A 25,137-nucleotide genomic window follows, 5' to 3' on the forward strand; every position below is an offset into this window, starting at 1 on the left:
TTCTTGCAGAGAGCGGATGCATAAGATATAGTGCGTGAAGATTAGAGGTTGATCGATACGGATAACTAAGGTTGTGGAAAAGATCAATAAATTATTAATCGGCCTATAGTTTATAGAATGTTAAAAATAAATGTTTTGTCTTTCTGTACTATGATGGGCACAGACACAGAGGCAAAAATTAAATAAAATCATAGATACAACTTATTGTTCAACCAAAATTCCAATAATAACCAGAAAAAAAAGAATTTTGTAAATAATGCTGACATTTTAACTATAAACAAGCCTAAAACACAAAAGGGACACAATGATATGATAGAGACTTTGATCAGTTACATATCCATTTAAACAGATTAGGTTTAATGAGGAACAAGGTTTATTATTATGTGCTAAATGAGCATGTTTCCATATACTAACATTTTTTGTTGTTGTTGCATGCCCTAGCTTCAATTTAGGACACTTGATATTCTGATAAAAATAACAAAAATACAAATGAAAGCATAAAAATATGGTTGAATATTGCCAATACGAGATGTCAGTGATAGTTTATATTTCACCTCTGGCGCTGTTTGTATTGTTGTACACTGGAAGCTCCTGTCACCAAGACAAATTCCTTGTATGTGTAAGCATACTTGGCAATAAAGCTGATTCTGATTCTAAAAGAACAGTAGAATCCACTAATGATGGCCACAGAGAAATAATAAAATCTATCAGCAACTGTCAGCTGGGGTTGACATGATACCAAAATTACAGTACCGTAGTCGTTACCACTACCAGTAAAATGTAACGATTCTCGATACCAATTTCAATACCACAAATATGCTATTGAACATGCTCCTTTAGCCAATTTAACAAAGTTAAATGTGTCCATGTAAATAATAAATAAAAAAATTACTTGTTTGCTTAAACTGTTTCTCAGTTAAGTAAATATTGCTGTAAGATTTTTATTTAAATAAGACACCATGAAATGAGTTTTTTTTTGTTTTTTGTTTTTTTAGAAAAAATTCCCCAAAATTCTGTTTTCCATCCTATATTTTAAAAGTTTAATTCAATTTAATCATCAAACTGGTGTCTAATTTAATTCATTAGAAAATAGAATGACTATTATTCAGCATACCATTTGCATTTATTTTTATCAAATGAAGTGCTTTAGTAAAGATCCTCACAGCATAATCTAAAACACAGCATAGGTCTTACTTTTTGTCAAATAAAATGTTGCACAACAGATCATCACATTATAAATGAAAACATTGGTAAAAACTTCAATTCAATATGTACAGTATTCTTGCATGAGAGATATTGCTTAAATATAATAATTATTATTACAGGAAAGTAACGGTAGTAATATTTTTCTGTCATGATTTCTTCCATTTATACGCATCAAGCTTTTATTTTGATGTTTAGATTTTTCAGTTTTTTGTGTTTTTTGACGGCAGTTTCACACCTCCGGATAAGACATTGGTCTTATGGGCCAGTGTGATTTTTAAAGTGCAAAATGCTGAGATTAAACTATATAAAAATTTAGTCTGCAGTCGTGTGTCACTCAGATGCAGGGACCGAATTGAGTCTGTGCTCTGTACTACCGGTATTGCAGAAACACTGGTATTGTTACATCTTTTTTTATTTTAGTATCGACTTGATACCAAAGTACCCGTACTTTATACATCCCTAATATTGGCATAGATTTTTGCATACAACCAATAGTAAAAAAAAATAATCGGCACTGATTCATCTTTAAAAACAATATATTGGTTTACCTCTAATTATGATTATTATTTGTCTTTCAGTCCCACTTAAACTAAGCATTTCACCTCACAGAAGGTTTCAAAAGTTCTAAAAACAGATCTCTTACAGTCCTTTGAACAAGGATTGTATGCTGCAGTGTTTCCTAAGAAGTACATTAACATTTTAAAAGCTGGACTTGTTGGTTGTTGAGTCACTTTGTTGTGGCACTGCTGCCCAATGAGCTCTTAACGATTAATTTGTGTCATTTCCTTCCCAGAACACCAACCTCAGTGCTCAGGATCATGAGAACATCATTGTGGTGAGTGGGTCTGCTTTTTTTCTTCTTTTCTTTTTCAGTGGCTTTTAGAAAGATGAAGACGCATGTTCTTTACACAGTGTGTATGAAACCCCATTGCTAACAAAGGCAGAGTTACGTAATGTGTCTTAAGGCTCAGTGAAATACACTTTAGAATAAAATTGACTTGAAAATGTAGATTTAATACCATAGAAACAGGATATGTATGCACAGCTGTGTTGGAGTAGCTTCTGAAGGTTATGCGCTTCCTTAAAGTGCAGATGAAAAGAAACAAAACTCTACATGTCTGTGGGGAAGGTGAATAATGGTTATAATCTATCCTTAGGCCATTGCACCCCTGCTGGAGAATAACCACCCTCCTCCTGACCTATGTGAATTCTTCTGCAAGGTAAATGGGGCTACAAATCTGACTGTTCTTCAGAAGTATAGGTCCATTAAGGCAAGCATCACTATTACTGGTTAAAGGATACATATGAAACTCTGGCATGCACGTTGTTTATTTATGCTACTGAAATGAAGTATACTTTAAATTTTGCAGCTTGTTGAGGAAAAATTTTATGTTACTCTTCTAAGCGATCAAACTTAGTTTACAGCTGTTGGATGCAAAACAGCCAAAAAAAATCCCCAAAATGTGTATTGAAGATCTAAGCAATACTTAGAAACCCCAATACCATAAAGATTTGGAGTGTGTTGTTTTGACTTAGGCCAGTAATCAACCACCTAGCAATCACCCAGAATACCCTAGCAACGTCTTGACAGCCACATAGCAATGCACTAAAAACCACTCTGAACACTTTATCAACCATATAATAAAGTCCTGGCAACCACCCACAACACCCTAGCATCGTGTCGGCAAGTTTTGCATGGACAAGAACCACTTACATTTTTGTCAGTACATGTAAAAATCTAGCTCAGCATTGAAAAACTTTTAGCAAATAAATTTCATATTTCTTTAAGGGGATTAGCAGTAATGATTTATGTGATTAATATATGTATTCATCTATATGGGTTTTTACTGTTCCTCTACATAGCACTGTAGGGAGCGTCCTCGTTCGATGGTGGTGATTGAAGTGTTCACTCCAGTGGTTCAGAGGATCCTCAAACATAATATGGTAAGTGTGTGTGTGCTACACTAGAGGTGCTCTCAAGTTCACACATCACAGCTCCATTGTTTATAGACTGTTCCTATGTTTTCCTCTGGTTGCAGGACTTTGGGAAATGCCCCAGACTACGTCTCTTTACTCAGGAGTATATTTTGGCTCTGAATGAACTCAATGCTGGGATGGAAGTGGTCAAGAAGTTTATTCACAGGTGAGTGACGTTTTCCCTTCTACAAACACACAGCCCACACTTACCAGAGAAAGTGCTCTTCCCCTTTACAAGTAAAACTCTGTAATAGTTTTTGACCAATATGGCCAAAAACAGATAATGATGTGAAATAAGACTTCCAGTGGAGGTCTGAGACCACATTGAAAATCTGACATTCAAAATAAAATTTTAACCTGGATATAAACACATTTTGGATTTAGAGATATTAAAACAAATACATATGATGCAATATGAATGAGAAATAGTTAAGATTCTGAACTATTTCTGGGTCACTAATCAAAAGTAAGCAAACTGTGACATTGACCGTGTTTGTACAAATGGTTAGATGTCCTTGCTTCCATTAAAGCACCATAAGACGCTCTTTGGAACATTCTCAAATCATGCTGGATAACATGCTGGATATCATGTATCATTAAGTTTTGCACCAACTTATGGAGTCTATGCCAGCTATACCTATGTCTATTCATGCTTTCATTGCACAAAAGGAAACATACCAAATACAGAGAAATTTCTCTGAAGTTGATGATTAAATAAACTGTAATGAAATCAGTTGCGTTTATTTCGAACATTGCTAGTGGTCTTCAAACTTCAAACCCCACGATATATAAAATTGCTGAAGTCTTATTTACATATTTACTCAAATTTCAAGAATGGAAAAAATTTAAAAACAAAAAATTATTATTAATAGTATGGCTTGTGTGTGCGCGTGCGTGTTTATTACAAGGGGCACAGTTATCAGGCGAATCCAATTATTGCTAAATGGCCAAATTGCCCCAATTTATTGGTCTCTCAATACTCTATAAAAAGAATCCAGACGTTCATAAATACACAAACTGTAAAATCCTTTTATCTGTCTAACTGTGTCAGTTTAATGGTCTCTTTAGTACCATGCCCTGCATACGTACTTCCTGTTACAGCTTTGTTGTTTTTTTCCATCATTCTAAGTGTGTTTGGGCATAGGAGTTCTGCTAACCTGACCTTTTCATACATGTAATGATTACAGCATGCACGGTCCCACTGGACAATGCCCTCATCCTCGGGTACTCCCCAATCTCGTTGCGGTGTGCCTGGCTGCCATCTACTCTTGCTACGAAGAGTTCATCAACAGGTGTGTCTGATTCACTGATTAGTCTATATTCTTCTCTCCATGAAACGTGATGTACCCTTGAGGCCTGAGCTGAAAACATTTCTCTGAATCGAATTTACCTACGTGCTGATCCTTAAATAACCTTAAAATATTCAAGCCCACTTTTCCTACCTTTTCATGTGTTTTTGTTGTGTGTGTGTGTGTGTGTGTGTGTGTGTGTGTGTGTGTGTGTGTGTGTGTGTGTGTGTGTGTGTGTGTGTGTGTGTGTGTGTGTGTGTGTTAAACATGGCACTGATGTGACATTTTTGGTCTCAGCTGTCGTGTTTGTGTCATTACTCTGAGCTTCTGGGCCATGGTGAGCCCACCTGAGAGGTATAAGGAACTATTTTCAAAATGTTTCCATGATCCTCACTAACTAATGAGAGCAAGGTTTTTCAGAGCTCTCTCTCCCCAGACTTGCTTTTTCTTGCTCTGTTCACTCACTCTCCAATGGCTATTTGAAACATTTCCGTAGCTACAGTTAATGAACATATGAAAGAAATTATCTCTCAGTTTATGCTTAATTAGCTTAATTATAAAGGGACCTTCTAGGCAACACCTCTAGGTCCAATTCGAAAATATAAATTTTACAAATTATATTTATCATTAGTTTTTCATCAAATTGGTCAAAATTGAGCTTTTAAAATGTTTCCAAATTAACTTTATTCCATCAATTAATATACTGAAATTGCATATGTTATGTTGCAAATATATTTATGGTACATGTATTTACATTGATATTTAGAACATGTGCTAAATCAGTACTGTCTCTGTAAGACTACTGGCATTGCCAGTGAGTGCATGTAACCAGATGATGTGCATGGTTTCTGAAGCAGATCCATGTGTGATTTAGAATTTAATGTTTCTTGTTTTTTTTTTTTTTTTTAATTCAACAACTAACTGTAAAGAACAGAAAGGGTATTAAAAGAGACATTATTTAATTACATATGGATCCTTGAATCTTGACTTTTTACACATAGAACGAGTTAAACTAAACTTTTACTCTCAACACTCAATACTTCTCAAATGGTGAGTGAAATCTGAACATTTACCAGCCAGTGGTTAATCATAGACATTTTAGTCATATAGTGCAATATTTGATTGCATATGTGAGTGATTTACTTGCATTATAGAGGGCTGCCACATAAAGTGAAAAATTGATCTTGGGATTTAAGAATCGATATCAAGATCATTCAAATAGATATTTGTACCCAGCCCTACTTTTAACTCTTTCTTTCTCTCGCTCTCTGTCAGTCGGGACAACTCTCCCAGTCTGAAGGAGATCCGGAACGGTTGTCAACAGCAGAGTGAGAGGAAGCCCCCCATGCCCTTGCGTCTGCTGCGGCCCGAGCCGCCTATGCCACCCCTGACCACCACCCTGTCCCCTCCCCCAGCCCTTCCACTCTCATCACCACCTTCCATCGTGAACTCCAGTGAGATCCTGGTGGAACTGGAGCGGAACAACAACTCCGCTAACACACTTCGCAAGGCCCCTGCAGAGGGTGACAGTGAGCCCAACCTGATCGACTGTCTACTGGTCAGCCCTGCGCTCAATGCCCTGTCCATTCAGCTGCCTGCCCACGCCGACAGAGTGCTGGGCTGTTTCGCGCTTATCCTCAAGATGCTGTAAGTGTGGCATTACTGGATCTTTCTCTGTGGTAACTATAATCTGGCATGTTGTGGTTTGTGTCCTGTTTAAGCTTCATGCATGTAAAGGCAAGTTAGCATTGTCTCTGATCGTCAAGAAAACTACTTTGAAACTTTTGAAAGGTTCTCAAAATGTAACATACTTGCAACAATCAAGTTATCCTTTTGAAAAGGTAGTAGCAGAAAGTAGCATTAATCTATATTAAATGGATAGATCTCCCAAAAATGAAAATGATCTCATCATTTACTCGCCCTCAAGCCATCCACAGATGTGTATTACTTTGAGTTCCCTCCATGACGTTTCTGCAGAACACAAACGAAGATTTCTAGAAGAATATTTCAGCTCTGTAGGTCCATACAATGCAACCGAATGTTGGCCATACATTTGAAAGTTCAAAAAGAACATAATGTCAACTTAAAAGTAATCCATACTACTCAGTGGTTTAATACATATCTTCATAATCGATTTTTTTATTTATTTTTTTTTAAGTAAAAAGGACTTAAATATTTATCTGTTTCTCACCCACAACTATCATATCACTTCTAAAGACATCGATTTAACCACTGGATTCATATGGATTACTTTTATGCTACCTATATTTGGTTTGTGAACCTTCAAAGTTCTGGTCACCATTCACTTGCATTGTAGAGCTGAGAAATTCTTGTTCAGCTGAAGAAAAAGTCATACACATCTGGGATGGCATGAGGGTGAGTAAATGATGAGAGAATTTTCATTTTTGGGTGAACTATCCCTTTAAAGCTATTTAAAGGGATTAAATCTTTTAGTTAGTTATCAGATAATGTAATTTTCAATAAGAATTTTCTCTCAAGGATCTCAATTGTGGTGACCACATCAAACTTGATTTCTGCTCTAACAGTGTATTATTAATTTAGTTTTAATGTTTTCAACAAAATATTTATTTGCTACAGAAAGAAGTAAAATTATGTTCAGTGTCTGTTGGAAAAACTGTTGAGTGATCATGCAAATAAATTGACGAAAGGAATATTTTTTATTTTTTTAACCAATTCCTTGAAATGAATGGTGTGAACAAACTGATTCATTAAATTGGCTGAATTGAAAACACTAATTAAAATGTTTCAGTTAGTAGCACCACTATTTAATTTAGTTACTACCCAACACTACTGATAAGACAAGTGTTCAAATGATTGTTTTTGGAGGGGGGGAGCAAACTCAACCGTGTGCAAACTTTGGAGGGAACTCAAGCCTGCCTGCATATTTATAACAGCCACTTTGTTACTTCATTAACCCGGTTCCATTCTAGCCTTTACCACCTCCACCTGATCCTATTGTTAGCCATCCGGTTGCAAATCACAACTAGGCCTGGCAGGTTTCAGCTTTCACATTAAGCAGCAGCCATTGCCCAAACATACAAAATGACTATTTCCCCCTGTTCTCACTCTTCCTTCTTCAACTATAGCTCTAATTTCTTGGCCTTCTTCTCTTTTCAGATCAGACTATGATGACTGGAGACCAGCACTGGCCAGTCTGCTTCAACCCATTCCCTTTCCAAAAGAGTAAGAGCATCCACATCCTTCTCATCATGATTTACCTTTCTTTTACAACAATGGCTTTCTTTGGAATCTGTTGCTGTGCGTCATCCTCTGCTGATCTATTAAAATTTCAACTGTTTATAGTAAACAATAGACCTTAAGCACTGGTCACATTATTCTGCTGAAAGTTAATCACTGGCACAACACTGATAAGAGCAAGAGAGTTAATTTATATATATATATATATATATATATATATATATATATATATATATATATATATATATATATAATTCATCTCTAAACTATATACTATAAACTCTATAATACTATAAATATGCTATAAAATACTATAAAAGACCTTTGCAGAATAAGAAGTCAACATCTTGGAACATGACTCATGCGTATCATAAATCAAGATTTTCAACTCTGCATGCGTAGTCCTGAACATTTCACATACAAAACACGATGACGTGACACTTACAATCACATTACACTTATCATAACATGACATTACTTAAAGAGAACAAACATGACAACGAGGCCATTATTTGTTGATTTATTCATGCAGAGGTGCGTGCTGGGACACAGAGTCCAGCATTTAGCACTGTGGAAATTCCTTTTTTTTTTTTTATTTAGTTTATGTCGCACAGTGATTTAGCAATAAAACATTTTAAATGACTTCTGGTTTTTAGTGTCCACATCACTTGCCATTGTACCATTGTTATTGTGGCTTTTTGGCCTACTTCATTTTCTTTCTCTCTCTCATTCTCTGTGGTTCCCTTTCATAACATGGAGAAAGCCTCGTATCAGGGGCTGTGTGTACGTGAGGTGGGTTGGTCTCTGGAGGGGTGGTGTGCAGGGAAAGTACTGACGTGGTCGAGCCACATCAGGGCTCTGTAGTGGGATTGTGGGTATTGGCAGAGGTGTCTCGGGTCCTTTGTGGCTCCTGTAATTGGTCCTGCAGGACAGGCCGCATCATTACAGATCTCCTACAGAGCCCTGCGGTTGTCACAGGTGGGGTGCTCACCTGCGCTCGTACGCCATGCCGAGCTTTCAGTCTTCATTAGAAAAAGTTAACAACAGCCAGACGCATCCCAGAGCACTCCTAATAAAAACATGCAAAACACTTTATGAAGTCCGCACAGACAGACACACACACACACACACACACACACACACACACACACACACACACACACACACACACGACACTTGTAATGACTGAAATTGTAACATCATGTGTGTCAGTGCAATAACGCTTACATTACAGTACAGGCTCAGAAAGCAACTTGTGTAATATATGCATGATATATATTGTGTAAATCATATGCCAGATTCAAACATGTTTCTCTGTGTCTTCTCTCTTCTTCAGGGCCCTTGCACATGCCAAATTCACAAAGTAAGTGACATCAGTAATGCCCCTACTATATACAGGATGTACAGAACATTAAAAAGAGAAACTTAAAATGGCTTTATATTAAACATTAGTGACCTACTATCTGATTTTCCCAAGTTAGAGTAAGTGTTAAAGGAATATTTTGGATTTAATACAAGTTAAGCCCTATTGACAGCATTTGTGGCATAATGTCCATACCACATTTGACTCATCCGTCAGTTTTTTAGATAAAGCAAAAATAGCAGATAAAATAAAGCACTTGCAATAGAAGTAGACAAGATCAGGCAAACCATTAAATACACACTCTTTCGAAATTCCTTGTTGAAGAAAGAGGTCAACGGAGAATGGCCAGACTGGTTCGAGCTGACAAAAAGTCTATGGTAACTCAGATAACCACTCTGTACAATTGTAGTGAGCAGAATAACATCTCAGAATGCACAACACATCAAACCTTGAGGCAGATGGGCTGCAACAGCAGAAAACTACATCTGGCACTTTATTAGGACCATTATGTTCCTAATAAAGTGCTCAGTGAGTGTATATGAAATCTTTCAACTCATGTCATGACCATGTAAAGCCAGCAAACCCTTAACTTTTGCATTATATGCATAAGAATACCAGAATTGGACTATGTAGTTGGAGAAAATTACACTGGTAACACATGACCAGAAAATCATCTGCCTGCAATAGTGTTGGCACCACTAAAAGGGTGATTTAGACAATTTTAAATAAAATAATGAATTATTTCAATGGAAGAATTGTTGTAATCACTACGGTACAACATAAGTACGACTGCACAGTTCTGCTTTTAAACACTCTGGTCAACATGCCCCATAGACTTCCATTATAAGTGGATTAATTTGAATGTGATTTATGCTTGTTTTTTGACTGGGGAATGAACAAATATTGTCTGTGGTACTCGGCAGCAGCTTATTAGTTGATAGCGCCTAACTTGTTTTAAACCCAGAACATTTTTTAAGTTCATAGTGTTAGTTTAAGCTGACATGTTTCATGTTATCTAACAGACTTGTTGTGTTTTATTTATTTTAACAGAGAGCTGAAATATGTTATTCAGGGGTTTGCAGAGGACCCAAGACAAGAGGTGAGACATACAAACTGTAGTTTGTAGAAAGGGTGTTGTTTGATTGACATATAAAATAGAATGCTTGCTTAACTTTGCGACAGAAGACTTGGTAAACAATGGTTTGTTAAGCTTGTTTCAGCATTTGTGAATGTGTGTATATATATATATATATATATATATATATATATATGTATGTATGTGTGTCTCTCACAGGTCCACTCCTGTTTGCTCAGCGTGCGCTCTGGAAAAGACGGGTGGTTTCAACTCTACAGTCCAGGAGGCGTAGCTTGCGATGATGACGGAGAGCTGTTTGCTAGCATGGTATGAAAGTGTTTGTATGAAATACGAGATGTCTTCCTTAACTCTCCTGCCACTATATTTACTTTTATGGTATGATGTCTTCGTTCCTCACAGGTCCACATCCTCATGGGCTCCTGCTACAAGACAAAGAAATTTCTTCTGTCCCTGGCTGAAAATAAACTGGGGCCCTGCATGCTCTTGGCCCTGCGGGGGAACCAGACCATGGTGGAGGTACAAATGACTAACTATTGCTCAAAAAATATATTTTAGGAATCTTAGGTGCACTCTAACTCAAGGCGTTTCTAAAGAATAGGCAGCAAAAGTATGCTGCTTTCAAATATGCAAGTTTATGGTAGGCTCAGCCTTCAGGGGCATGTCCAAAGTGTAAATTCACTGACTGTCTGATGCATATTGTGCACAAAAATGGCAAGAGGTGGCTGAATATCTGCAGTTATAAATCTGATTGACTTGCTTTATGCAACGTCTACAAACTTGGATGCCCTCGTATTACTGTAAGTGAAAATTGTGTTTACAAAGAATTGGGTTGAAACAATGAGCACTTTTGATGAAGAACTTTAATCATTGGATTTACCAGGTTTGTAGCATCAAATCTTTTGCACATTGTTTTCAGTTATGTCTGTGAAAATAATCTTTATGTATTAATTTTGGACAGACAGTAATTCTGATTACAAAGTTAACACACATTTGTGGGGATTCTTATGTGTTATTTGTACACTGCTAAGCAATTATTTAGTTTTTCCATGCTGGTATCAACTATTTTGGATAAGCCCACCCCTAGACAGCACATAAAAACAAACGCTTCACACTTTGATCAGGCAATCTTTTCTTGTCTAAGTGGGCAGTTCTTGCCCAGCATTTTGTGATATGGTCATTAGTTTAGCATCATGCTAACATCAGACATACAGAATCAACAGCGATGGTGCGATCAAGTTCTCCTGGGAAGTTCGCGCTTACGAGGTCGGAAATCGTAAATACGATGTGATGTGTGTTCAAATAATTTTAGTCAGAACGAACAGACCTGTTTTGAAATTTCAAATTTCTTTCTCTTTTTTTCACTTACTACTGTAGCAAAGGCAGGAAGCTTTTTTTAGCACCAAATTCAACAAAATAGAGCAAAGCCAGGCATGAGGTGTGTAATTAATGCTTTATTTATCTATTTTATAATCCTTGTATGGCCAAATATAATGATAGGGAATGAAGTTTGGTTGCAAATGCTTGTTGCTGCATTAACCAACTAAATGGATCTCATTTTCTGGCCAGTTTTATCATTATTCTTCTTTAATAATATAAAATGCATGTTAACTAAACTGGACAGTCAAAATCCTCAAGTAAAACTGAATTATTATCAATAACTATTTGCTTCCGACATGATTCTTAAATCAACACACCCCCAACTCAGATAGTCGGGGCTCGAAGAAAATGGACATGTTTGTTCAACGATCATTCCAACATGAATTCAATGGACCATTAGTGTTAGTCTTGTCGTGTCTCTTGAACTTAACGACAGGAGTGCTATGGACCTTATCAACAATAGCGCTAGCTTTCATTTTTGATGGGAATGAAAACAAGACTGTGAGGATTAGACTTACTGTCTCTTCAATGGGTTATACTGTTGTTTAAAACATTTTTGGATCTTTCCACTAACAAAACATTGAAAACAAAAACGTCTTTCCAATGAAATTCAGAAGACAGGCTCATTTTCATTCACAGCAAAAATCAAATATGGTGCTGCTGTGAATGTATACACAGTTGAATTCAGAAGTTTACATACACTTAGGTTGAAGTCATTAAAACAAATTTTTTAACCACTCCACGGATATAATATTAGCAAACTATAGTTATGGCAATTTGTTTAGGACATCTACTTTGTGCATGGCACAAGTAATTTTTCCAACAATTTTTATAGACAGATTGTTTCAATTTTAACTGACTATATCACAATTCCAGTGGTCAGAAGTTTGTATACACTAATTAACTGTGCCTTTTTAGCAGCAATTGTGTCTAACCTTTAGGCAATTAGCCAATTAGCTTCTGATAGGAGGTCTACTGAATTGGAGGTGTACCTTTGGATGTATTTTAACCCTTGTGCATCAATTAAAAAAAGTTACACATAGGTTCATTATGGACAAAAATGGCCATGTCCAAAAACTGTCATAAAAATATTATAGATTTACATTTTTTTCCACTTTCACTGACATAATTTTTTTAACCAGCATCAGTTCTAATCATAATGACCAAACATTCATTCATTTTTTAGAATTTTAACCCTTTAAACGCTGGTTTGTTTACATAATGCCACTGTTGTTTTTTTAGGAAAAAATGAAAAATTGTAATTATTTTCAATTTAATAGATGCTAAGCAGAAATTTTTTTCTTTGATTATTAGAGCCTCAGATATGTCAATGATTAACAACAACATTCATTTTGATGCTTTCATATTTTTTATGCAGTATCAGATTTAAAAAAAAGCTACCGCTTAGGTACATAATGGACAAAAATGGCCATGTCAAAAAGTGTCATAAAAATATTATAGAATAATATTTTTTCTACTTTCACTGACGTATATTTTAACCAGAATCAGTTCTAATCATAGTTACCAAACATTCATTTATTTTCAGAATTTTAACACTTTAAACGCGGTTTGTTTACATAATGCCACTGTTGTTTTTTATAAAAAATATAATAATTATAATTATTTTCAATTTAATAAATGCTAAACTGAATTTTTTTTATTTTTATTATTAGAGCCTCAGACACATACAAACCACACTCTGAAATCCATACCAACACACTCACACAATTATATATTCATAATGTATCTAATTGGCTCTATAATATGCATAAGCCAAAAACAGCAGAAAACAACAACAAAAGCTGATGATATGCCAAACCTGAAAAAATGGCACGATCTGGTAAAAAATATTTAAAATGTTAATTTTGAAGCCTTGCCAACATAATGAAAGCATGTTAAACAAGATTGCATAATTTTATAGTTAAATGGCACTGGGATTAAAAATCGCAGTTTTAATTGGTTTCAATGTGCCATTTTTGTCCAAAACGACGCTAAGAGGGAGTATTTTGTGTAACTAGTGCAAAAAATATTTTTTTAAAGAAAATAGGGTGAAATATTAAAATTCCAATAAAAATTCACACCTGTGGAAAATTTTATGCAGTTAGCATTAACACAGACAAAGTTATCAAAAAAACAAAACTGAAAAAGCCAAAAATGTCCACAAGGATGAACAAGGGTTAAGGCCTACCTTCAAACTCAGTGCCACTTTGCTTGACATCATGGGAAAATCAAAAGAAATCAGCCAAGACTTCAGGAAAAAAAAATTGTGGACCACCACAAGTCTGGTTCATCCTTGGGAGCAATTTCGAAAAGCTTGAAGGTACCATGTTCATCTGTACAAACAATAGTACTCAAGTATAAACACCATGGGACCATACTGCCATAATACCTCTCAGGAAGGACATGCATTCTGTCTCCAAGTGATGAACATAGTTTGGTGCAAAAACTGCAAACCAATCCCAGAACAACAGCAAAGGACCTTGTTAAGATGCTGGAGGAAATTGGTAGACAATAATCTATATCCACAATAAAATGAGTCCTATATTGACATAACTTGTGGTGGCTCAGTGTTTGAGGCTCAGGGTTACTGACCAGAAGGTCGGGGTTCAAGCCCCAGCACCACCAAGATGCCACTGTTGGGCCCTTGAGCAAGGCACTTAACTCCAAGTTGCTCCGGGGGGGATTGTCCCTATAATAAGTGCACCATAAGTCACTTTGGATAAAAGCGTCTGCCAAATGCATAAATGTAAATGTAAATAACTTGAAAGGTTGCTCAGCAAGGAAGAAGCCTGATGGCAGCATGAGGAAGGAAAATTATGTGGATATACTGATCTCAAATCATCAGCCAGGAAGTTCAAACTCAGTCGCAAATGGGTCTTCCAAATGGACAAAGACCCAGAGTTGTGGCAAAATGGCTTGAGGGCAATAAAGACAAGGTATTTGAGTGGCCATCACAAATTGAGGATTGACCTCAATCCAATTGAAAATGTGTGGGCAGAACTGAAAAAGCATGTGCGAGCAAGGAGGCCTACAAACCTGACTCAGTTACAGCAGTTCTGTCTGTACAAACAGTACAAACAATTTAAAGGTAATGCTACCAAATACTAACAAAGTGTATGTAAACTTCTGTCACACTGGGAATGTGATGAAAGAAATGAAATCTGAAATGAATCATTATCTCTACTATTTTTATGACATTTAACATTCTTAAAATAAAGAAGTGATCCTAACTAACCTAAGACCGGGAATATTTTCTATGATTAAATGTCAGGAATTGTGAATTTGATTTTTTTATGTATTTGTCAAAGGTGTATGTAAACTTCTGACTTCAACTGTATGTGCATATGAGAGTAACTGTTAATGTGTTGTTTTCCATGATTATTGTTTCAAAGCTGTAAATTATGAGGCTCTTTTTCCTTTAGGATGCTGCCTTTGAAGGTTATTACCTATGTAGACCGAATACAGCTCACTAGGTTTATGAACCGAGATTATCTGTGCAGAGTGTGTGTTCCTAATGCATAGAAACTCTGTACTCTAGCAGTCATCCCTGTGTTTGTTCTAAGCAGATCCTGTGCTTGATGCTGGAATACAACATCATAGAGAACAAGGACACTCAGCTACAGATCATCTCCACTCTGGAGAGCACCCAGGTTGGCTTGCGCATGTACGAACAACTGTGTGACAGACAGAGGGAGCTTAAAGAACTGGTGAGTGCACGAACCAATTTCGCGAATCAGCACCCGAGATGTTTTTATTGCCATGCACAGACTTCGATAATATGACTGCCAGTCATTGCTGTGTCATGAGAGTGCAAGCTCTGCCTGTTAGTTTAACGCAGTGCTCCAATTGTCACAGAAACACACAAGTGACCCATTTACAGCCATCCTACGTATACACTGCTGAATGCACTCAAGCGCCACCTGGTGTTTGAACTAAAAACTGCAGAGCAACTAAAAGCTCTGTCTTTTTTTTTCCTCTCTCTAGCAAAGAAAAGGAGGACCCACTCGACTCACTCTACCCTCAAAATCTACAGTGAGTGTGTTTGTGCAAAGAATTACTATCTAGCTATGTAAAAATAACCTGGACATTATCCTGCTTATTATGAAGCTATTGCCTATAATAAATAAATGGACATTCATTTTATTTTGTTAGAAGAGACCACAGAGTGATATGAGAGACATGAAACTAGCACAGTTATGTTGTAAATCAGTTGCAATTATAGTAGGCAACATTAAATTGTACAGTTTAGTGGTCATTATTGAAAAATATCTGACTGTAGAGTGCAAGGACTGACCAATAAGAATGATATATTCCAGCAGGCCATGTAATAAACTACCATGCATCGTGTATTGTGGATTGGAATGTACCACAAGACTTTCCTTCAACACGTGTATTTGTTTTTCTCCAGGATGCTGACTTGGCTCGTTTGCTAATCTCTGGTTCCTTCGGCAACCTGGAGAACCTCAGCTTGGCGTTCACCAATGTCACCAGTGCCTGCGCTGAACAGCTCATCAAGCTGCCATCCCTCAAACAGCTCAACCTGTGGTCCACCCAGGTCTCAACTTTCTCTCTTTCTTTGTGCCTATTCCACAAAAATAAAAATCTCAACTATTTTGTTAGTGTGTGCCTGAACAAGTAGCTATAAGAGTTTTAAAGTAGTCAACCCCATCCCAATACAATATTGGAATATGTTATCTTACAAACAATGCATTTGTGAATTTAGGCACCTCTACATTTATTTAATGTTCTTGCTAAATATAGGCATTTCTAGATATCTTGTTCTTAAAGGGATAGTTCACCCAGAAATGAAAATTCTCTCATCATTTACTCACCCTCATGTCATTCCAAATGTTTATGACTTTCTTTTGCTGAAGATTTTTAGAGGAATGTAGGTCCCCACAATTAGATTAGATTCAACTTTATTGTCATTGTGCATAGTACAAGTACAAAGACAACAAAATGCAGTTTGCATCCAACCAGAAGTGCAAAAAATCAGAAAGGTGCAATGTGATATTCAAGTGTAGACAGGTGGTGCAAAGGCAGGACAAGAGATATATTGCAGTGTTATAAGAGCACAATAAATATGGCTATGTAATATGAACAGTGTATGACCAACATATGTGCAATGTAGTAGCAGTGACATTAAAACTGTAGTAAGAATAATATAGATATATGCACAATGCAACAGAATGGTGACCAGAAATTTTTAACTCCAAAAGCACATAAAGGCAGCATTAAAGTTAGTCCATAAGGCTTCAGTGGCTTAACCCTTTAAGCTCTAAAGGTGTTTTTAAAGATTTCCTGTTTCAGTGGCATACCCAAAATTAAAGACTTATGACTCGACTAATAAAAACGAGGGTCAAACTTTTAAAAAGTTTGAATGATTATGTTACATATGTGATATGATATATGATACATATGATATGATCATATGATATATGATACATATGATATGATATATGATACATATAATATGATATATGATACATGTGATATGATATATGATACATATGATATGATGATATATGATACATATATGATACTCTCAGCCAAGGAAATTACAAAAAAAAAAAAAAATTACAGATTTTTTTTTCTAAATATTTCTGATTTGATTTTTATTATATATCTCAGGGTATAAATAAGGTAGCTCCGAAAAAGCTTTTGTTTTGTTGCCAGTCATGTCACCTGCACACGAGTATACATGCAAAGCAATCAAAAGTTATAGCATTACAAAAATGATGTATCCTAGTGGACAAAAAAGTTGCCAGACAAAATAAAATCTAATAATTGTACATAAGAACTAATTACACATGCAAATACAGCAATTACTGAACGATTGTTTTGGCAAATCATTTAGGACTGATTTCTCATCTACTGCGTGATGAGAGAAATTTTCCAGCAATTATTTACAGACAGATTGTTTCACTTTTAATTGACTATATTACAGTTTTAGTGGGTCAGAAGTTTACATACATCAAGTTAACTGTGCCTTTAAGCAGCTTGGAAAATTCCAGAAAATTGTCAAGCCTTTAGACAATTAGCCAGTTAGCTTCTGATAGGAGGTGTACTGAATTGGAGGTGTATATGTGGATGTATTTTAAGGCCTACCTTCAAACTCACTGCCTCTTTGCTTGACATCATAGGAAAATCTAAAGAAATCAGCCAAGACCTCAGAAAATAGACCTTCTCTAGTCTGATTAATCCTTGGAAGCAATTTCCAAACACCTGAAGGTACAGTTTATCTGTACAACTAGTATGCATATATAAATACCATGGCACCACGGAGTCATCGTACCACTCAGGAAGGCGACGTATTCTGCCTGAACGTAGTTCGATGCGAAAATCGCAAATCAATCCTAGAACAACAGCAAAGGATCTTGTGAAGATGCTGGAGGAAACAGGTGGACAGTATCTATATCCACAGTAAAACAAGTAATATATCAACATAACCTGAAAGGCTGCTCAGCAAGGAAGAAACAACTGCTCCAAAACCGCTATAAAAAGAGCCAGACTACAGTTTGCAAGTGCACATGGGAACATAAATCTTTGGTCTTTGATTTTTCTGGTCTGATGAAATAAGAACTCTTTGGCCATAATGACCGTTGTTATGTTTGAAGGAAAAAGGGTGAGGATTGCAAGTTGAAGAACTCCATCCCAACCATGAAGCATGGGGGTGGCAGCATCATGTTGTGGGGGAGCTTTGCTGCAGGAGAGACTGATGCACTTCAAAAAATATATGGCATCATGAGGAAAGAAAATTATGTTTATAAATTAAAGCAACATCTCAAGACATCTTCCAGGAAGTTAAAGCTCTGTTGCAAATGGGTCTTCCAAATGGACAATGACCCCCAGCATACCTCCAAAGTTGTGGCAAAATGCCCAATGTGAACAAAGTCAAATCAAATCAAATCCCTTTGTCACTCAACCATATACACAAGTGCAACAGTGAGTGAAAGTCTTTGGTGCAGTTCTAAGTAACATACCAGTATGACAATTACAATAAACATCTGATTTACACATAACACAGTTTACACAACATATGAAGACCGAATACAAAAAAATTATAATGTACAATATACACAAATTAAGAAGACTGTATACATTAAAGTATAATGTATATTCTACCCCCCACCACCAGTTCTGTCTGGAGGAATGAGACAAAATTCCAGCAATTTATTGTGAGATGTTTGTGGAAGACTACCCAAACGTTTGACCCAAGTTAAACAATTTAAAGGCAATGCTACCAAAAAAACTAAGTTTATGTAAACGTCTGAACCACTGTGAATGTGATGAAAGAAATAAAAGCTGAAATAATTCTCTCTACTATTATTCTGACATACTACACATTATTCTCCACGCCATCCAAGCACAACTCACCACGCACCCCTCCTAGCAACAGGGCCAAGTAGTGATCCTAACTGACCTAAGATAGGGGATGTTTTCCACAATTAAATGTCAGGAATTAAATATGTTTGGCTAAGGTGTATGTAAACTTCTGACTTTAACTGTATGCTGTCTCCCCAAAGCATGTAGACATGAGTAACGAGATCTCATTCAGTTCCATTCTGTGTCATTTGAGCCATCATCGAGCCTGTGCTATGTCATATGTAATTACAGTGAACCTCTCTGCCCAAATTTGGATGACTTCTACCTTTGGTTTCAGCAATCTAAATCCTTATACAATTGGTTTTGTGTTCCATGATGCTGGAAAATGTAATACATTATTTCCGATGATGTCATTTGATCCAGGAAAGCTTACGTTTTTAGCCAGATAGCACATTATGCGCTGTGTGCACATGTGCTTCGTGTGGATTATCTAATGATATATGCATCCAATTAAGTTGTGTGTGGCTCGTTTTAAAGATAATCACCTCCTCTTAAGTAATGTTATGTAATATTTTATGATCTTTTACATTTTTGTGAACTTATAAGCGCACCTGTTTACATGTAACATGTATGTCAAAGACATATACTTAGTTTTTCCAATGACAAATGACACATGGCTATTTGATCAGTTTGATATTTTTAGCGATTATAATAATTTTTATAAATGATCAATACAGAACTTTTCTGATTTGTCTGCAAATTTCAAAGCAATTGTTCTGTTTTTTTTTTGTTTTTTTTTTACATGCATTATAAAGTACAGCATCTAAGCTTTCAAATGATACCTGGTCGAGACTGTAGTTAGTAATATTTTGATAAATAGATTTTTCCCATGGGCCCATCCAAGCTTTAAAGGGTTAATATATGTGTGTTCCGAAGCAATATGTTAAGTGTGGGTGAGAAACAGATCAATATTCTTGGGTGAAAAATTGCCTTTAAATTATGCACCTGTTCACTTATTAGATGTTCTTGCTCAATTTCTCTTTAATTTTATTTATTAATTTTTTTCACTTTGCTTCTGTTGTCCCTTTCTCAGTTTGGAGATGCTGGACTGCGCTTGCTGTCAGAGCACCTGGCCTGTCTACAGGTTCTGAATTTGTGTGAGACTCCAGTCACAGATGCAGGCCTGCTCTCCCTCAGCTGTAAGAGCACAATGAACATTTGTCTTACTCAAATCTGAGTTATGCAGCTCAGATTTCCCTCCCACCCAATATTCATATTAGTGGTTGCTCAATATGTCTACACTTCACCCTTTCAACCAGTCTTTCAATTTCAAACTTAAATTTGAAATATGCTGAGTGTAGAAAAGGAAGTCCCGCCTCACAGGTAAAATAGCCAATCACCTTTTAGATACATACATCGCATTTCAGTTAACTCAATAACATACATGTGCATTATCTGAAGCAGCCGAAAAATATCTTTTGTTTTTTAACGATCTGAGCTAAAGAAGCACAATTGATGTTATCATTATTGTCAGATTTTACTGCTGATTTAAAATGTTAATTGATCGAAATCTTGACCAGCCATTTTTTGAGTTTTCTGTCTTAACCCATTCAGGAGCTGTACATTTATGCCACTTGTTTACCCAGAAAATAGCTGCCAGGAAGATTTCCCAACATAGCCACCGAAAAAGCAGTGCCCACTAACATTTCTAGTTAGTTCAAGATTGCATTTCATTTAGTAAATTAAGGAGTTAAGGAGTCATTAACATATGTGAATTTAAATTTCACAGAGCAGTCAATGCATGCCCTAGGTATTGCACTGTATGTAGGACAACTTATTTAAATGACTTTTTCAATTTTTTTTTTTTTTTTTTTTGCAGCTATGAAAAGCCTGTGTAGCCTGAATATGAACAGCACTAAACTCACCGCGGACACCTATGAGGACCTGAAGGTAAGAGGCCCTCAGTGTGTGTTTAATGATTGAAACATAGCTCTTTTCTTTCTCAGTCTTTGTGTAGTTTTTACTGAACAAAATTTAAGGGCAACCAAATTGAGGTTTTATTGTTTGTGAATAACGTGAATTAGGACATGTTCCTGGAACAATATTCATAATGTCTTCTAATATCCTAATGACATCTAAACATCTTTTTCATCCCACCCACAGGCCAAACTACCCAACCTGAAGGAAGTGGACGTTCGCTACACAGAGGCATGGTGAACTATTCTGCATCATCAATTCTCGCTGAGATTTCTAAATGCAGGAAATCGCAGACACATCATCAGAACACAACATAATCACAAACATGGAGAAACGAGGACTGTATTTATAGGAACATCATTCAAACACAAGGACCTCCTGATATATCATAAATGTGTCTCATCCAAATATAAAGACGCTCTTTGTAGTGGCATCAAAATGCAAGAATATGTCTTGTGTGACATCATCAGCAGAGGAACCTTGTTTCTATTGACATCATAAAGGGGACTTTTTCACTTTCATCTGTTTGTTTGTTCTTGCCTTTTATCTCAGACCCCTCGAAGGAACTATGTCCCCTGTTAGTTCCTGTGTGTCAGACGTATCTGTCTTTCCTAACATCAGTGTCCCTTAAAACTATGGATTTAATCCCTTTGTCCTTTAATCCCAGAAGTCAATGTTGATTTGTCCTTCTTGAACTACACGGAGCCATTTCCCCCGTGGTACCAGCGTCTGGTGAAGGTCTGAATATTCAGAGCCACATTCCAGTACAGTTTTGATATCACCTCTTGTGTGGAAAGCCAAAATTTCCACACTTTTTTTTTCTTGTCCTTGTTACATTTGTGATTGGTCCTTTCTGTTCAGTCATTTTTCTTCCTCTGAGAAATTTCTGGTGTAAATGTGTCTAACAATGCTCACTTCTTGACACATTCATCTCTATCTCTCGGTCTCTCTGAAAATCATTTTTTATCAACTTGAAAAAGCATATTTTTCCATACACTGCTTTCATATGTGTTTGTAAAGAAAAAAAGATGTATCCCTTTTGGCATTTTTTTAAGCAGACATTTCAGGGGCTTTACTCTACAGCAAAACGGAAAAACTAACATTTGTTTGTCATTTTAGTTTTTCCTCCTTTTTTTTTCTTTTTCTTTTTTTGCAGCCACATTGTACAGTGTAATTGTGATTTTACACCCATATTTAAGAGCACGTTTGTCCAGGAAGTAGTCTGGGACTACTTTGTATTTATGAGCCCCATTTATTCAGTTGCTCTGGTCTTCTTTTTTTCTTTTCTTTTTTTTTTTTTTATCAAGTACTTTTGTCAAGCAAACTGAACCAAAATGGTGCCTAAAAACATTTTCTGTAAAGATTGCATCACCTAGCAACTCTGAGGTAAGTCAGCATAGTTGTACATAGATATACATTATTGACTGTAAAACCGATTAATAGGCTTTATTATTCCCTGTAAACATGTTATGTTTGCCTCTAGCTGTGATAGGAGTCCACCACGAGTGTCCTGCCATAATGGTTAAGATAATGTTGCTCATATTTATATAAAATGAACTATCGAGCCATGATTTCTGCTATGTTCATTATGGCTTGTTATGCAGTTTAACCTTTTTTATATGTAGTTTTTTTCACTCATGTTAATGTCTCTCCGAAAACATATTGTTTATCATCATTGTAATAAGTTACAATCAATGTCTTGACTAGTAGAGAACTATTTCAAAAGAGGCAGATCTTGCAAGTAATTACTTGTTGAAGAAATATCTCATATCTCGTAGTGAGAAATAAAACTGTCAATTTAAGTTACAATTGTAACTTAAATTGAGAAGTTTTCTTTAGAAATTCTTATTTTGATCCATGTTTACAAAGGAGTGTCTGTCTCAATTCACACTTAAAACGAGCGATAAATAGACTGTGTTCCGAGTTGCTGCCCCGTCCATGTGGCCGGTCTTGAACTTAGCAGTTTTTGATAGGTCGAGCTTGTGTGTGCTTTAAATTTTACACAGAAATAGACACCGTCCAGGGGAGTTCAGTTCTTGGCGCCATAAATGGCTTTGGCACCAACTTGCATTCTGCCACCTTTGGGTTGAACCTTGCGTGGTTACATACTGTATAATGTACATACAAGTGTATATACTTTCCCTCCACTCTCTGTCTGATATTTCTGTTTCTCTTTCTCTCATGTTTTTGGGAGGCTTTTGTTGCCTTCGTTTTTTTTAAATGAGTGCATATTTTGGTTTACTTCCTCCCACAGGCCAAGTGCACTGTCATTGTCTTCAGTGGTTATTTCTGTTTTATTTTTTTTGGACATTTTGATAAGTGTAATCCATTTTTTTTTGTCTTTTATTTTATTTGCATGTTGCATCTGCAGATGTTGCATTTTGTAATTTTATCACGGAGATTAAAATATAAAGGATAAAATCACTAGTTCTGAAACCAGCCCTACACTTCCCCCCTTCAACCACTTACCATGTGGATCAGTACACATTTCTAAAAGTGAGAGGTGCGTGCCTGTGCACAATGCAGCAAACTGATGGATTATAGTGGACTTGTGATATTGATGAAGCAAGGTACAGTTCTTCATTTGTGAGTGGACTAAAAAAACTGCCATTTTGTACATTGGTGGAAACATAAAAGTCACACTTGTTTATTGGTCTTCAGTCTCAGCATATGACAGCAGACCAATTTTCTCTGCATTGGAAGGAATTGAGGAGGCTGGGTTACCCCCAACCCTCATTTTGCTAAAAAATATAATTAAAAAAAATACCACTTTTTTCTCTTGATCCAAAAACAATTAAGAGTGGAAATCTAGTTTCTACTCAAGTAACTTTGGAAACCGTTTCCTCCACACTTTTCACATTTATTTGTTATATCCTGTGGAGTTAACTGTGCTATTTTTGTTTCCAGTGTCTAACTACCAATATATTTTAATGTCTTGTTATTTTTAGTTTTTCCCCCCTTTTTTTAAAAAGTACTTAACGCAATGTTGAATTGAGACCGAGTCTTAATATGATGTGGGTGGGGTTCCTACCGCCCCTGTGGTACAGTTGTGTACATACAAATAAGAACTACATTTCCCATGACGCCTGGAGTTTCTTCTGTGTTTATCTGCTTCTATCTACAGCTGGGTTGCTGCTGCTGCTGCTGCTGCTGCTCTATGGCTGTTGTAATGAGAACACAACCTTCAACAGGAAAATAAGCCTAATATGTGAACCAGTTTCAATCAAAATAAACTGTCTGAATATGTTTCAAATAGAAAGCTTGGAAAGGTTTTTTTTATTGATATTTTATCTGAACATTCACCCTTGTGATGTTATTTTAAGGAAGTGAGAACTACTGTTCTTTATCAAATAATAATGGCAGTCCCATTTAAAACAAGTAACGGCATGTAGCACTAATGGTATTTTGACCATCTCTTTTACATGAATCCAAACATGTGAGTACATTGACAAATACACACAAAACAGTATATATGCAAGTTTAAATATCACAGCTAATTTAAACTGTATGTTTTCATCCTGGTAACTTATCTGTAGGAGCTACCTGGCCAAATATATCCTTCACAGCAAAGAAATCAACCATATGCTTCTTTACAACACATGGGCTTTGTCAAGCCTTCTAATTTCTCTTGGGACAGATTTGCTGATTACTTCAATCCTTTAGAGATAACAAATGGACCCATGTTACATCAATTTTCAGGACACTTTTTATTGCTCAATGAAATGACAAAGACAGTCAAGACCTTTGTAGTCCAGAGGCTACATCACATTAAAAGTGAGGTGAATGATTGCCATTCAAATGTTGTTATTAGTCCATATTTATTTGCTTGAAGGACATCTAGATGTTAGTGTACTTATTAATGTTGACAAAATAGATTTTCAGAAGATGTAAGCATTTAAATCTGCAACCTCTCTCTTTCGGCTAAAAAGATTTAGGCACATCCATGATGTCAACTAGAGGATGAGAAACCTTGTTCAATCAAATGCTGTAGAGAACGAGAAGACACCCTCCCCCTACAACTCTTCAGCACTGGCAGAGTGTTAACTAGTGCTGATCATGCCTTCAGAGAGCACTTTGAAGGGAGCACAATCTATACTGTGAAATTCCAATAAGTACTGTCCGTTATCACCTTTCAGCCTACAGATGCTCTCACAGTGGAGGGTAATTGTCTTTGAAGTGAATAGGGCACACAACAGGTATGATCCCTTCTGAATGAGACCTGCCATCATGGGAGCTAGACCAGAGGATTTAAAAATCCCTGGAATTTATTCATAATCTTTGTGTAGCCGGAGGTTTCTTGGAATGTA

At 36.3% G+C, this 25,137-nt stretch overlaps 1 protein-coding gene across 1 annotated transcript in view; it reads left to right on the plus strand.

Annotated features, from left to right (window-relative positions):
- The window catches only part of LOC127661693 (C-Maf-inducing protein-like), a 47,671-nt gene extending 23,351 nt beyond the window's left edge, over nucleotides 1–24,320 (plus strand). The window contains exons 5-21 of the mRNA XM_052152520.1: nucleotides 2,000–2,041; nucleotides 2,364–2,426; nucleotides 3,070–3,150; nucleotides 3,246–3,349; nucleotides 4,371–4,475; nucleotides 5,748–6,119; nucleotides 7,611–7,676; nucleotides 9,028–9,054; nucleotides 10,105–10,153; nucleotides 10,349–10,456; nucleotides 10,550–10,666; nucleotides 15,094–15,234; nucleotides 15,512–15,559; nucleotides 15,936–16,082; nucleotides 19,947–20,052; nucleotides 20,733–20,803; nucleotides 21,017–24,320. Of these exons, the coding sequence (XP_052008480.1) occupies nucleotides 2,000–2,041; nucleotides 2,364–2,426; nucleotides 3,070–3,150; nucleotides 3,246–3,349; nucleotides 4,371–4,475; nucleotides 5,748–6,119; nucleotides 7,611–7,676; nucleotides 9,028–9,054; nucleotides 10,105–10,153; nucleotides 10,349–10,456; nucleotides 10,550–10,666; nucleotides 15,094–15,234; nucleotides 15,512–15,559; nucleotides 15,936–16,082; nucleotides 19,947–20,052; nucleotides 20,733–20,803; nucleotides 21,017–21,070 (1,701 nt within the window). The 3' untranslated portion in view covers nucleotides 21,071–24,320. The remainder of the gene's footprint in view (nucleotides 1–1,999; nucleotides 2,042–2,363; nucleotides 2,427–3,069; nucleotides 3,151–3,245; nucleotides 3,350–4,370; nucleotides 4,476–5,747; nucleotides 6,120–7,610; nucleotides 7,677–9,027; nucleotides 9,055–10,104; nucleotides 10,154–10,348; nucleotides 10,457–10,549; nucleotides 10,667–15,093; nucleotides 15,235–15,511; nucleotides 15,560–15,935; nucleotides 16,083–19,946; nucleotides 20,053–20,732; nucleotides 20,804–21,016) is intronic.
- Nucleotides 24,321–25,137: the final 817 nt, after the last annotated feature.

Source organism: Xyrauchen texanus, chromosome 21 (assembly GCF_025860055.1).
Source record: "Xyrauchen texanus isolate HMW12.3.18 chromosome 21, RBS_HiC_50CHRs, whole genome shotgun sequence".
NCBI lineage: Eukaryota > Metazoa > Chordata > Actinopteri > Cypriniformes > Catostomidae > Xyrauchen > Xyrauchen texanus.